Source organism: Schistocerca gregaria, chromosome 7 (genome assembly GCF_023897955.1).
Source record: "Schistocerca gregaria isolate iqSchGreg1 chromosome 7, iqSchGreg1.2, whole genome shotgun sequence".
NCBI lineage: Eukaryota > Metazoa > Arthropoda > Insecta > Orthoptera > Acrididae > Schistocerca > Schistocerca gregaria.
The window spans coordinates 545,777,728-545,790,959 of NC_064926.1; the positions used below are offsets into that span (position 1 = coordinate 545,777,728).

At 39.1% G+C, this 13,232-nt stretch overlaps 1 protein-coding gene across 1 annotated transcript in view; it reads left to right on the plus strand.

Annotated features, from left to right (window-relative positions):
- Positions 1–13,232, plus strand: part of LOC126282471 (protein mini spindles) — a 127,412-nt gene that overhangs the window by 84,245 nt on the left and 29,935 nt on the right. The window contains exons 22-23 of the mRNA XM_049982127.1: positions 6,762–6,914; positions 6,996–7,199. Coding sequence (XP_049838084.1) covers positions 6,762–6,914; positions 6,996–7,199 — 357 coding nt within the window. The remainder of the gene's footprint in view (positions 1–6,761; positions 6,915–6,995; positions 7,200–13,232) is intronic.

Here is a 13,232-nt window from a genome sequence, read left to right on the forward strand (position 1 = left end):
ATTTTCTCAAAAGATATATTGGATATAGTTGTGAAATGTAAAAAATTTGGAAATTCAGGAATTTCTCAATAAGCCAGTCAGAATCTCTGAGTACAGGGAAACAAATTCCATTGAAATAAATTGTTTATTGGGAATTCTGCTATTAATTTCTGCCTTCAGGTCTAACAAGGAAGCAGCTGAATCTGTTTTAAACAGACAGGACTGGTCATGGAAATTTTTTGGCTTGTAAAGTTGGCAGAGAGGTTTGCTTTCTCAATGAAGAGAGAATTCTAAGATTGAACTGTGATACAGCTGTGGCAATTTCCCAATCAGCTCATACTTTAGGAGCCAGTGCAACTGTGGATGAAATATTGATCAGCCTTAGATGTAGATACATATTTAAAATATATTTCTTGAGAAAACTGGTTAAATAGGGTTTGAAAATCCAATGCCTGGTTGATGCTAGAATCCCCTGTGTATACACTACATATTGTCGCAGAAGCGGAGTAGCACAGTCACTGTAGTGTAATGGTTATGATACTAGTCGGTTGCATGGAGGGTCGTGAGTTCAAAACTCACCTGTACTGTAAAATTTTAATTTCTGTATTTGGTTCAAGTACATTCTAGAAGTATTGACAAATGCCAAGAACCATTGTACTGGAATGTTCTATAACTGTATATACACCTTGTGTGTTCTGGCTGGAGGCAGTTCACTCCGCACTCTTGTATGTGCTGAGTTAACCTTCATTAAGTGAAGTTAGTGTTAATCATTCATGTACTCACACCTTCTGTGTGATAGTATTCTGGTGGAGGCAGTGGGTATTGGAACTTGTGATAGCACACATTATGGACAACACAGTGGCTCCCTTGAGGCCATGACAGGGCTGACGTTCACGTGGCAAGAAACCAGAGTTGGAGCCATATTCAACAGATCACAATCAACTGGAGACAGGAGGAGGAGAGGATGTTAAGATGACAGCAACTGTGTGCCACCACGAGACATCCTTCCAGATTCTCTGGTGACGATAGCCTAGATCCAAACAAAGCTGAAGGTATGTGAGCGTATAGCCAAATTTAGCAAATGGGATGACACCGTGTATTTGGCTAATGTATTTTTCTACTTGGAGGGCACTGCCAAGCAATGGTATGAGAACAATGAGGATTAGTTCACAAGCTGGGAAGTATTCCAGGTGGAACTGCGCAAGTATTTTGGTGACACATGACACAAGTGCAAGGTTCAAGATAAATTAAAGTGCAGGGCACAGTGTCCAGGAGAAACTACAGCATCCTACATTCAAGACGTCTTGGAGTTATGTAAAACAGTGGATCGTTCAATCCCGTCTCCGGCCATCCTGATTTAGGTTTTCCGTGATTTTCGTAAAGCGTTTCAGGCAAATGCCGGGATGGTTCCTTTAAAAGGGCACGGCTGACTTCCTTCCCAATCCTTCCCTAACCCGAGCTTGCACTCCGTCTCTAATGACCTTGTTGTCGACAAGACGTTAAACACTACCCACCACCACCACTAGAATGAATGAGGAAGATAGTTGCACATCTCGTGAAGGGTTGCTGAGGACACAGTCCTATTCCTGACGAAGGTTCTGACAGCAGAAAACTTCATAAAATGGTGCCAGTATATTGAGACAATGCATCAAAAAAGAATTAAACGCAAGAAGTTCGAACGGCTTCCAAATGTCGTATCGATGTCTGTGATGGAGGAAGGAACTGATTTCACAAGTGTTCGTCAGATAGTGAGAGAGGAAGTTCGGAAGGCATTTGGATTGCACCGAGAGCAAAAACACACACACTTAGAGGTCATAAGGGAGGAAGTGGAACAGACATTGAACCCAATCTCTCATCCTTCATTTCCCTTTAAAACTGTAAAATAGTAGAGCCAGGCAAAGTTACGTTCCTACAATGCCGCATGAGGAAACTGTTTGGGTACCAAGGAAGACGGGCGTTTGGAGGACTCGGGATAACCAACCAGTATGTTTAGACTGCGGATGATCGGAACATATGGTGCACTATTGTCAAGAAAGGCGGCTGATGTTTGATGACACCCGCTGCAGAAGACAGCAGACTGATATTAGCCAACACCAACTCCAGGACAACGAAGATGAACAAGATGATGATGATGGTGCAGGACGATGTAGTCACCATCGCCGCTAGCTAGCCGCTGGAGAGGATGCTCCCCAACACGCTGATCAAGTTCTCCATCGCCGTTTAGAAGCTCCAGCTGTTCACCCACCTGCCGCAACCTGAAAAAGTAAAGGATGTGATCTTTCTTGGAGGTGAGGCCACTGAAGAGAAAAATCCTCAGACGTCTATCATTACAAAAATGATAGAAAACTACATCAATATCCTCATGGATGGCCGACCTTCCCAAGCTCTTGCTGACTCTGGAGCATCGTATTCAGTCGTTTCTTAGAAGTACCGTCGCTAGTTGCAGAAAAGCGTATTCGTCGACAGCAAAACATCTCTGCTGAAGGTGGCTAATGGGAAATACGTGAAAGCTACAGGAAGATACCATTTGTGTGGATAAAAGTGGCCATACACAGACCTTAGAATTCATTGTCTTACGAGTGTAGTCACGATGTCATTCTCGAATGGGACATTTTGAAAGCTTCTCAGGCGATTAGTGTGTGTGGTCGTTCGAAGATTATGGTAGACGAGATGAGGTACTGTGGGCAGGAAGGTGCACATCAGTGTGTGCGGAGATTGTGTGTGCTAGATGAAGTAACCGTTCTTGCAGTCAGCACTAGAAAAGTAACAGTCATGTGTCCTGCCATGCATCAACCCATGGATCGTGTAGTGGAATGTAAGAGAAGCATATCACTGAAGATTAACTTGGTCATCCCAGCCTCTGAGCCTCTGTCGTCTCGTTTAAGAACAGATGCGGTGAATTGTGGATAGTTAACTGTCGCCGAGAACTGCAGATCCTTCCAAGATGCAGGTGCGTAGCAAACGTTGAGCCATTAATTGAAGAACAGCTGAGCGCCATAGAAACCTCCCATGCCCAGTGTCTGTGGGCGAAATTAGCGTTACCGTTAAGAGACGAGATCTTCTAGCTCACCTATCACCAGAAACAACAGAAGAAGCTACTTGCCATTCTTCAGGAGTTCTCTGACTGCTTCAATCCACATGTAAAGAGCAAATTACACAAATCGATGGTGAAGCACTGGAGACCATAACCCAGAGAGCATACTGTGTGTCGGCAACGGAACGCCAAATAATTCGCGATGAGGTAGAGAAAATGATGAATGAAATCATTCATTCTTTGCAGGGCCCTTGGTTGACACCAATGGTTCTCGTTAGGAAGGAGGATGGCAGTTGGTGCTTTTGTTTTGATTACAGGAAGCTTCATAAGATAACTAAAAAGGATGTTTACCTTCTTCCACGAATTGACTATACCCTAGATTGTGTGAAGGGGCTAAGTTTTTCTCAACCATGGACGTGTACTTGGGATACTGGCAGATCGAAGTAGATGAGGCTGATCGTGAGAAAATTGCAATCATACTCCCTGAGGACATGTATGAGTTTAAGGTAATGCTGTTGGGTTTGTGTAATGCACTAGCAACTTTTGAACGGATTATGGATAATCTTCTAAGTCACCTGAAGTGGACGCTGTGTCTTTGTTATTTAGATGACATTACAGTGTTCTCAGACGTTTGATAAACACACAAAAATACTTAGGGCTGTTCTCAAGTGTCTCCAACAAGGCGGACTGAAACTTAATCCCAGAAAGTCTCTCTTTGGAGCAAAAGAAACCAAAAAACTCTGACACACCTGTCAAACAAAGGTGTGCAGCCATACCCAGAAAAGGTGAGATCTGTAATGGAATTTCCTATGTGAGAAGCTTCCTCGGATTATGTTCTCATTACCGTCTTTTTTATCAAGAACTTTCATATCAAAGCCAGGCATCTCCAAGAGTTGTTAAAAGCAGATGCTATACTTACCTGGGGTGGTGATCAACAAGGTTCTTTCTATGTGCTGTGAACAGCTCTGACAACTGACCTTGTACTTGGTCTGTCTAATGAGAGACCACCTACAGAATTACACACAGGTGCCAGCGGGTATGGGATCGGTGCTGTTCTGGTGCAAATTTCAGATGGAAAAAGAGGAGGTTATAGCCTATGCTTCTAGGACACTTACAAAAGCCAAGAGAAACTACTCAACTACAGAAAGAGTGTGTCTCGCTGTGATCTGGGCCATGTGCAGATTTCAACAGTACCTCTATAGAAGGCCATTCACAGTTGTTACAGACCATCATTAACTTTGTTAGTTAACAGCTCTTAAGGATCCAACAGGACGCCTTGCCAGGTCGGCACTACGTCTTCAAGAATGACAGTACCATAGTGTACAAAACTCGAAGAAAACGCCAAGATGCCGAATGTCTCTCAAGAAACCCTGTTCAAAACCATCAAGACTTTGATCAAGATAGCGGCTGTCTCACTGCACTCCAGGATCTCTGCTCAGTAGGAGGAGGATACCAAGATATCCCAAATTATGCTTGCCTTGAATCGGTCAGAGGATGTGAAAGGACATATTAAGGTAATTAATGGATTACTTTGTAAGAAAAACTTTGATCTGTTTGGAAAGAGGTGGCTACCAGTGATTTCTAAACATGTGCACTTAATGTTCTACAGGAATTCCATGACACACCTGAGGCTGAGAAATTAGGGTATATTAAGACCTACAATTGGATCTGCAAGAGATTTCCCTGGCCAGGTTTATTTAACAGTGTCTGTCACTGTGTCACACTGTCGAGAGTGCCAGAGGAGAAAGGCAGTTCCTCGGGAACCAGCTGGCTGACTCCTGCCAATTCCACCAGCTGAAACACCTTTCCAGTGTGTTTGGATTGGCCACCTCAGATTTCCAACGTCTGCTAGTGGCAGTAGATAGATTATTGTTTGCACTGATTATTTGGCACACTATGCCATTACAAAAGCCGTGAAAACAGCCGAAGCATTCGAGGTAGCCAAATTCATCGTAGAAGGCATTGTATTAAAACGCAGGGCCCCGAGGTCGTTAATTTCAAATTGAGGGAAAGTTTTTCAATTGAATCTTATGATAGAGATAAAATGTCGGTGCAACATTAGTCATCATGTGATTGCCTACCATACGCAAACTAATGGGCTTACTGAACTTCTTAATAAGACCTTGACTGACATGCTATCAATGTTCATCAATATTGAGCAGAGCAGCTGGGATAGGGTGCTATCTTTCATGATGTTTGCCTACAACACCGCCAAACAAGACACCACAGGACTTCGCCATTTTTCCTGGTGCATGGGCATGAGACGACGACAGCAGAAACTGTTTTTCCATTACCTCCTGATAACGTGGTTGACAATTACGTCGGCCAGGTGTTAACCAGAGCTGAGGAAGCTCGGCAGTTAGCTTGACTCTGCATGCTGCAGGCTGGAGGAAACGATCGTCAAAGGTATGATGCGAGCCACTACCCTATTGTCTACCATCCTGGTGAGCTTGTCTGGATCTTCACTCCGGTTCAGAAGGTTGGTCTACTGAGAAGCTCCTCAGGTGCCACTTTGGACTTTATAAGATTGTAAGACAGTTGTCTGATGTTACTTATGAAGTTGGAGATTTCAACCCCGACAGAAGACGACCAAAGATCAGAGATGCATTCCACGTCCTTCGAATGAAGCTCTGTAAAGATCCTGCAACCCAGGGTAAATTCGAACCTCCAGCGACAGGCAACAAGCAGAAAGCTGATGGAGCCTAGCGGCAAGAGAAGTTCTAAGAAGTTCACTGGCAGGACTATCAGTCATCGGGAGTTGGAGCATGCAGGACCGATGACTTGTTCCCGAACTAGGAGGGCGTAACACAGAGACGCTGTTCTCTTAAGGAGGAAGCAGTGTTGCAGTAGCTGAGTAGCACAGTCACTATAGTGTAGTGGTTATGATACTAGACTGTTGCGTGTAGGGCTGTGAGTTCAAAACTCACCTGAACTGTAAAATTATAATTTCTTCATTTGGTTTGAGTACATTATAGAAGTATCCACAAATGTCATGAATCATTGTACTGGAATGTCCTGTAACTGTATATACACTATATGTGTTCTGGCCGGAGGCAGTTCACTCTGCGCTCTTGTATGTGAAAGTGCTGAATAAACCTTTAAGTGAAGTTAGTGTAATCCAAGGTATTCTTTGTCTTTCAAACCCCCTGTTTGAAGGCAAGCAGGTAGACAGACTTTTTAACTGGCCAAACAACTGTATGAACCTTTTCTTCATGAAAGATTGCGAAATGCAATTGTATGAAGAGAGCTAAAAGCAGAATGAGGCCTGTGTAACATTGCCACTGTCTAAATTATTACTGGTTCCAGTGCTGACACCCTAAGTGAAGTCTTGAAACTCTGAGCCATGTAGCAAATTTGATTTTTCCCTCTGCTCTCCCACCCCCAATCATTATTTGTCTATGCACAAAAGGCAACTGATTATGGAAGAGAACTGAAAACATCCACTTGTTGACTATATGGACAGCATTACAAAATGACCCAATTCTGTTGGAAATTAGTCTAGTGGTTGCAAGAAATCCCATTCTCAACTTTGAAGGCCTGATCTGTTTTGGATTTATGCTTCATTCTAAAAATCATACTTCTGTTACAAACACCTCGGAATATAACCTCCAGACACATGCTTACATATAGTGTCATTAGTGTGATAAGGTTTTATGTGTTTTTTCCCTACTTTGCTAACTCAGTATTTGCTTCTTGACTTTTTACAAGTGCACAAAGAAACAGTTATTTAAAAACTGGTTTGGTTTAGGTACTGAAATGGAACTTCACATCACCGAGGGAAGAGTTTGTGGAGCAGCTGAAAGATGCTATGACAGCTGCCAATGTTAACAGAACGCTAACAGCCAACATGTTCCATTCAGATTTTAAGTACCATTTGAAGGCCATTGACATGCTGAATGAGGTAAAAGCTGGAAAAATGTTTTCGTGTACAGATTTCATGGAAGGTTAATCAGTTAATTTTAATGTGATATTATTCCTTCAGGATCTGCCAAACAATCCTGCTGCAACAGTTGCTAATCTGGATTTAATACTAAAATGGATGACATTGCGTTTCTTTGATACAAACCCATCAGTGATATTGAAGGGGCTGGAGTATCTGCATACGGTATTTGACTCCCTAATTGAAGAAAATTACAACATGTTTGAACAGGAGGCACTGTCATTTGTGCCATATCTCATTTTAAAGGTAAGCTTCTTCACTATTTATTTATTTATTTTTCAGTGTCAAAATTTTGTTGATACAGGATCAGCATCCTCTTTTAATATTTTGTGAAGTGTTTCCCTGTCAGTTTATAGTCCATATGCTTGGCAACTACTTTTGAGCCTACTGGTTCATTCTGAGGCTGCATTGAAATGCTTGATCTTAATAATAAATGTCAAAGTGGCAATACATGCTGTACAGTGTAATCAAAGAAGACTATTGCAAACAAAATATGCCTACTTAGTGAGAATCAAACTATTTCTCTCTTGCTAAATAGCCACATGTTGACTGAGACAGTCATATGTGATTACTTTGTAAAGCATGTGTTGCCAGTTTCATGTTTGGTATAGAGATTGGCAGTTTAAATGCAGGCTCATTAAGTCAGGCTTGAGAATGAACTGGTTGGTTCGAAATTAGTTGCCAAGCATATGTACTGCAACCATGACAGATTTATTCAAAAATATTGTATGAAGAGTTTATTAACAAATGTTTTCGTTTATTTTTATGAGGGTGTCATTCCGGTGAAAAACATTCCCTGTAAAGGCTTACTGGGAGCCCCTTTTCCAAAATTTCCATTGTTGGTACTTGAAACACTTTCTTCATTTACAGTAACTATTATTTGTGGGTAATTTTACTTGTGTTAATGTTTCCAAATCTGTGCCTGCAGATCTCTGCTGTAAATAAAAAGTATAAAAGTGTAGAAAGGCAGGGTGCGATGCCCCAACCAATTACATTCTTATACAGATCAGCTTTTGCTTATAAATTACTGTGGTTGAATCGGACTTGTACTTAACAATGGGCAGACACTCATGTGCAGTAAGACCACAATGTCAATTTCACTAATCACTTAAAGCATTGCAGAGTTAACCCCTTGCTACAAGATCTTTAATTTTGAACAATGGGAACCAATATAGTAATTTCACAAGCAAACAGGGCGGAAGAGAGCACACAACATGAGTCATAACCACTTTGAAATAGCAACATACAAACAATATGGACCCTACACATGTATTACTTTTGTTACTGTAGCAAAAAATGCTTTCATCAGTACAGAATAAATCTATTTTAAACTTGAGGCACTTTTATATAAAATAAATACTGAAATGGTGAGTGAAAAGAGTCTGTTAAGCAGTGAAGATGTGTAGCTACTGTGGTGGTGGTGTTTGTAATTTTGAAACTAATGAACATCTTTCTTAAACATTATCTTTACACAGAATTGAGCACAGACTGGAAAAATGTATTTTTATACTTATGTTTCCTGATAATTTTCAAAGTGAAGGATTTTTCACTTAATAGTGCTTCAATGCAATGTAGCAAAAACACTTTCCTGCACTTTTGTTGAAACATAAATTTAGTTTGTCATACGCCATGCATCAGTAAAATTGTATGTTCTGAATATTACAGTTATGATATTTTTGTAGTAATGAAAGTGTGGACACTACCTTTCATTGTCTTCTTCTGCAACTGCTTTTATTATGCTTGTCAGTGTAATAAAATAAATGGTACTTTGTGTACAAAATCTGATGCTTTGCATAATGTGGCAGTAATCATTTTAAGCACTTTATGTAGGCTTAGATATAACCAGCTTATGATCTGAAAATGTTGCTGATTAAATATCACACTATGTGAAAAGGACACACTAAACGTCTACTGAAGTAACATCACTGTCATAAAGCTTGTTGCTCTTATAAACACTTAGTTTGTATTACTTAACTTGTACAAGAGGACGACGAATCGTGACTTTTCCAATATATCTGTCACTATGGAAAATAAAATATACTTAACTTCACCATAGAAATAAATACTACTAGTGAGTCAATCCATATGAAGTGGTGCAGTTGACGGTTGTTTGACCGTTTTTAAATATTTTAATTTTTTTGTGTGATTGCTGTATATTTGAGAAGTTCAAAACAGTTTTTAAAATAATTTATCTTGCACGTTTACTGGATGCAAGCCATTTTTATTTGTAGGCATGTGACAATTTTTCAGTCTGGAGACATTAGCGAAATTTTGAATATCAAATCACTGGCTTAAGTTAAAACATTGCAATTGACATTGTTTTTAGAAAAGTGTCCTCTACAACATTGTCTATTACACAAAGTACCCTAAATTCAAAAATAACCAGTCAAAATGACCCCCAAAGTTTCATATCAAAATTTTCAAAAATCCGCTTTTTAGACCGAAAAATAACAAACGAGAAGTGATTTATGAGTCTATTTTTGTTCTGTAGTTAGTTATCATATACTACTAGCCTCATATAGAGCAAGAACACTTACAAATGATTCCTTAATTTTTTATGAATTTTTGAAATTTGAAAATTTTCATTTTTTGTAAAGTTTGTGGTTAGTTACCTCAGGTGGGACTGAATATAAAAATAGGATTTTTGCACAGTTTGTACACATATATAATATAGCAACGTAGTGTAAAATTTAACTCTGATATCTGACTGTGTACGAAGGTATGAATTTTTGAAAATGAGGAAATAATTCACATTACTCCAAAACTGATCTTATGGCTGTTGCCTATTTAAATGGCTTATTGTTTCATTGTAATAAAATTTGTGACACATATTTAGTTAACACTATCACCCAATATTCATTTAGTTTATTTATTTTTAATAATGCAATATTAAGCAATAGGAACATTCACTTTTTGTCCATGGTAATAACAGTGCCCATTTACATTTAGGTTTGTTGTCAATAAAGTAGTGCTTTACTGCTGGGTGTGGCACTGTTGTTGTTAGTCTGTTCTGAAACCTCTGTTAGAGTGGATATACACACTTTGAGAGTGTATATTGTGTTATGTTCTTTGTTCTGTGTGTAATTTGTTATTAATTTAGAGAGATTAACATCTTGCTTCGAAAATAATAAAATTAAGTAGCAGAAAAAGAATAGCAATTATTGAAAATAAGATACAACAAATTCCATACAAAATTAGAAGAGACTTGGAATCATGCTTTAATAATACAGATATCAACGTTATTTCTAAAGAAGAAAACCCACCACCAGCATCATCTGGCGCTGAACATTTCAGCTTAATAGAGAAATTAAAAATTAAATGTTCAGTGACATGTAAAGAGGAAAACGTTAAAATTTTAAGTTTGCTCCCTGACTCGTGGTCAAGAGAAAAAATATTTCATGAATTCAACGTTTCTCATCGTTTGGTTAAACTAACCCGAAAATTGGTAAAAGAGCAAGGCATTCTCCCAGTTTTAGGAAAGGAGAAAGGAGTAGGTAGAAGTGAAGAGACAATTAAATAGATCCAGCAGTTTTTTGAAGATAATGAAAACAGTAGAATGTGCCCGGGTTGCAAAGATAACAAAAGAGTTTTTATAAATGGATTTAAAGTAACAAAGCAGAAACGACTAGTGTTGTCAAATTTAAATGAACTTTATGTAGCTTTCAAAAGTTCTCATCCTGAATGTAAAATTGGAAGGTCAAAATTTTGTGACCTCTGCCCTAAGTGGTGTATTTTGGCTGGATCCTCAGGGACACACTCTGTATGTGTTTGTTTCTATCATCAAAATGTCAAACTGATGATTGTGGGTGCAAAACTCAGTGATATTAACTACAAAGAATTACTAGATTTAATAGTATGTGACACTAACAGTTATGACTGCATGATAAGTTTGTGTAATAAATGCCCTGGCAAGGAAACCGTTATTGAATTGTTTCACGAATATGAGGAAATGCAAGACAGTATTACCTTCAAACAGTGGGTCACAACTGACAGGACAGAAATGGTAAAATAGTTAAATCTTGGGAAGTGTACTTAGAATATTAAATTGATAACTTACAAAAACTGTCACCATTATGTTTCTAAATTCCAAAGTAAGTTTTTTGAAGGACAAAAAAGCAAAACTTCACGAAACTGAATGCATAGTGCTAGCTGATTTTGTAGAAAATTTTACATTTGTGATTCAGGATGCAATAAAAAAGTACCACTGGGCCAATGACCATCCATTTATTCTCTACTTTAAAAATGAGAAAGATGAAGTTTGCAGATCTTCAATTTGCATTCTAAGCGACTCTTGGAGCACAACACTTTGGCTGTTCAATGGTTTCAAAAGTATATAATAAATTACATAAAAGTAAGTTTTCCCAAGATTGAGAAGCTGATGTACTTTTCAGATGGAAGTGGTAGTCAGTATAAGAACGAAAAGAATTTTTCAAATCTGTGCAACCACAAAGTAGACTTTTGGTTGGAGGCTGAATGGCACTTTCGTGCATCATGCCATGGTTAAAATGTATGTGATGAAGTAAGAGCTACAACAAAATGTGAAGTAAAGCTAGCCTACAAAGATCAACCACAGACCAAATTCTCGCAGTACAGGGGCCCTATTCTGTATCTTTCATATTGATCAGTGTATTAGATTAGTACCGAGAGGTTTTGGATTTCGGTCTGGCCCTGTCAGTCGGTGAGCTGTGGTTTATGTACACCTATAATTTGTTATTTTAAACATATTTAGCGGTTTTAGCTAAGTAGTTTTTGGTCAATATTCTCTCAAAATAAGTGTTATTTTGATGCAAATAAGAATTTAAACATCATTAAATATCGAGACATTGGCTTTGCTTACATATATTACACGAGTGTGAACTGACGTTACTAGTGCCTTTGTGAACTGTTTCCCACAAATGGGTTAGTTAGTAATTATTGAAACGTGTTTACAACTTTCAAGTAACAATGGAAAGCAATTATGTGAAGCCTGATATTGGAAACCTTCCAAACTATCGCGCATTTATGACTTACGCAGCACAGTTTGGCAACAAAGTCAGCCTACGTTCCCCTACACAATACTACAAGAATTGATAACCACATGCCTAATGTTAGGCGTGGCAAAGTGGTTAGCGCGCGTGAATGCGATACGAAAGGTCGCGGCTTCGCGCATGGCTGGATGCAAAAAAAATTTTCCTTCTTCATATTTGCAACACGTTCTGAGACATTGTTATTCGTGTAAGTTAAGATTTTTCTGCAAATTCGTTATTGCTTACATGTAAGAGCGCACTTCCTCAGTAATGATTTCGTGATTTCTGTGTGTTTAAAATATGAAATTGCTGTGTGCGAAAACAACTGACAGTGACCTTTATATTTTTTCTTGTCGGGAATAATTCACCATTTTTCCCGAATATGTAGCGATTTCAGAGTATGCAGTTATAGAGATCACAACTTAAATTACTGGGAATGTAACTAGCAGCAGTCATCTCCATAATCTTGCTTGTCACAAGTATTTATCTGCGATCGAATCCTCAACCACAGTAGACAGAGATGAAAGATCACTTCCGTAATATTTTTAGACTGTAGCACCATATACGAAACATTTTCATTCAGGAGTTGCATGTTGTAAACTTCGCTGAACTGCAGGAGCTCTCGAAAATGCGTTTTTAAGATCAGTTTTTTTTAATATCCAAATTGTTGACACATCATATAGGGAAGTGGGCTATTTAATCATTTGGATCTCTAAGTGTGTTATAACCACATTCTGTTTTTCTTCTTATTCTTTGAAACTCTCAGACTCAATTTCTCGTTTTACACACACACACACACACACACACACACACACACACACACACACACAATCCAAAACACGATGTCAGTGTGAATAAGGTGACATATTGCGGCATTTACGACAATCTGCAGAATACAGTCAAAATATGCTATCGTTATTATGCATCCATGGAAACTTGCGGTCAGAGAAACTGTAAAATTTTTTATGCATTTCAGCTGAGAATCATAGAGATGGATATAGTGCGCCTGATACTGTTGAGGAGGAGGCAAGGGCGATGAAGGCGGGTACATCAGCTCGATAGAATGTGGCGTCATGCGTTATGGCAACGTAAACCCAATTTTCGGAACTTGGATGAATAGCGCGCCTGTGTCATCTGCTAGCCGCTTTGTGTTCGTGGCGCTGCGCACGCTGCAATACGCATGCGTGGATCTGCGACCCCTTGCTTTTGATTGGTTTGCGCGATGCGAAGCGACAACAGCGCTTCAGTTCTGTAGACCTGAATGGTATTGCTA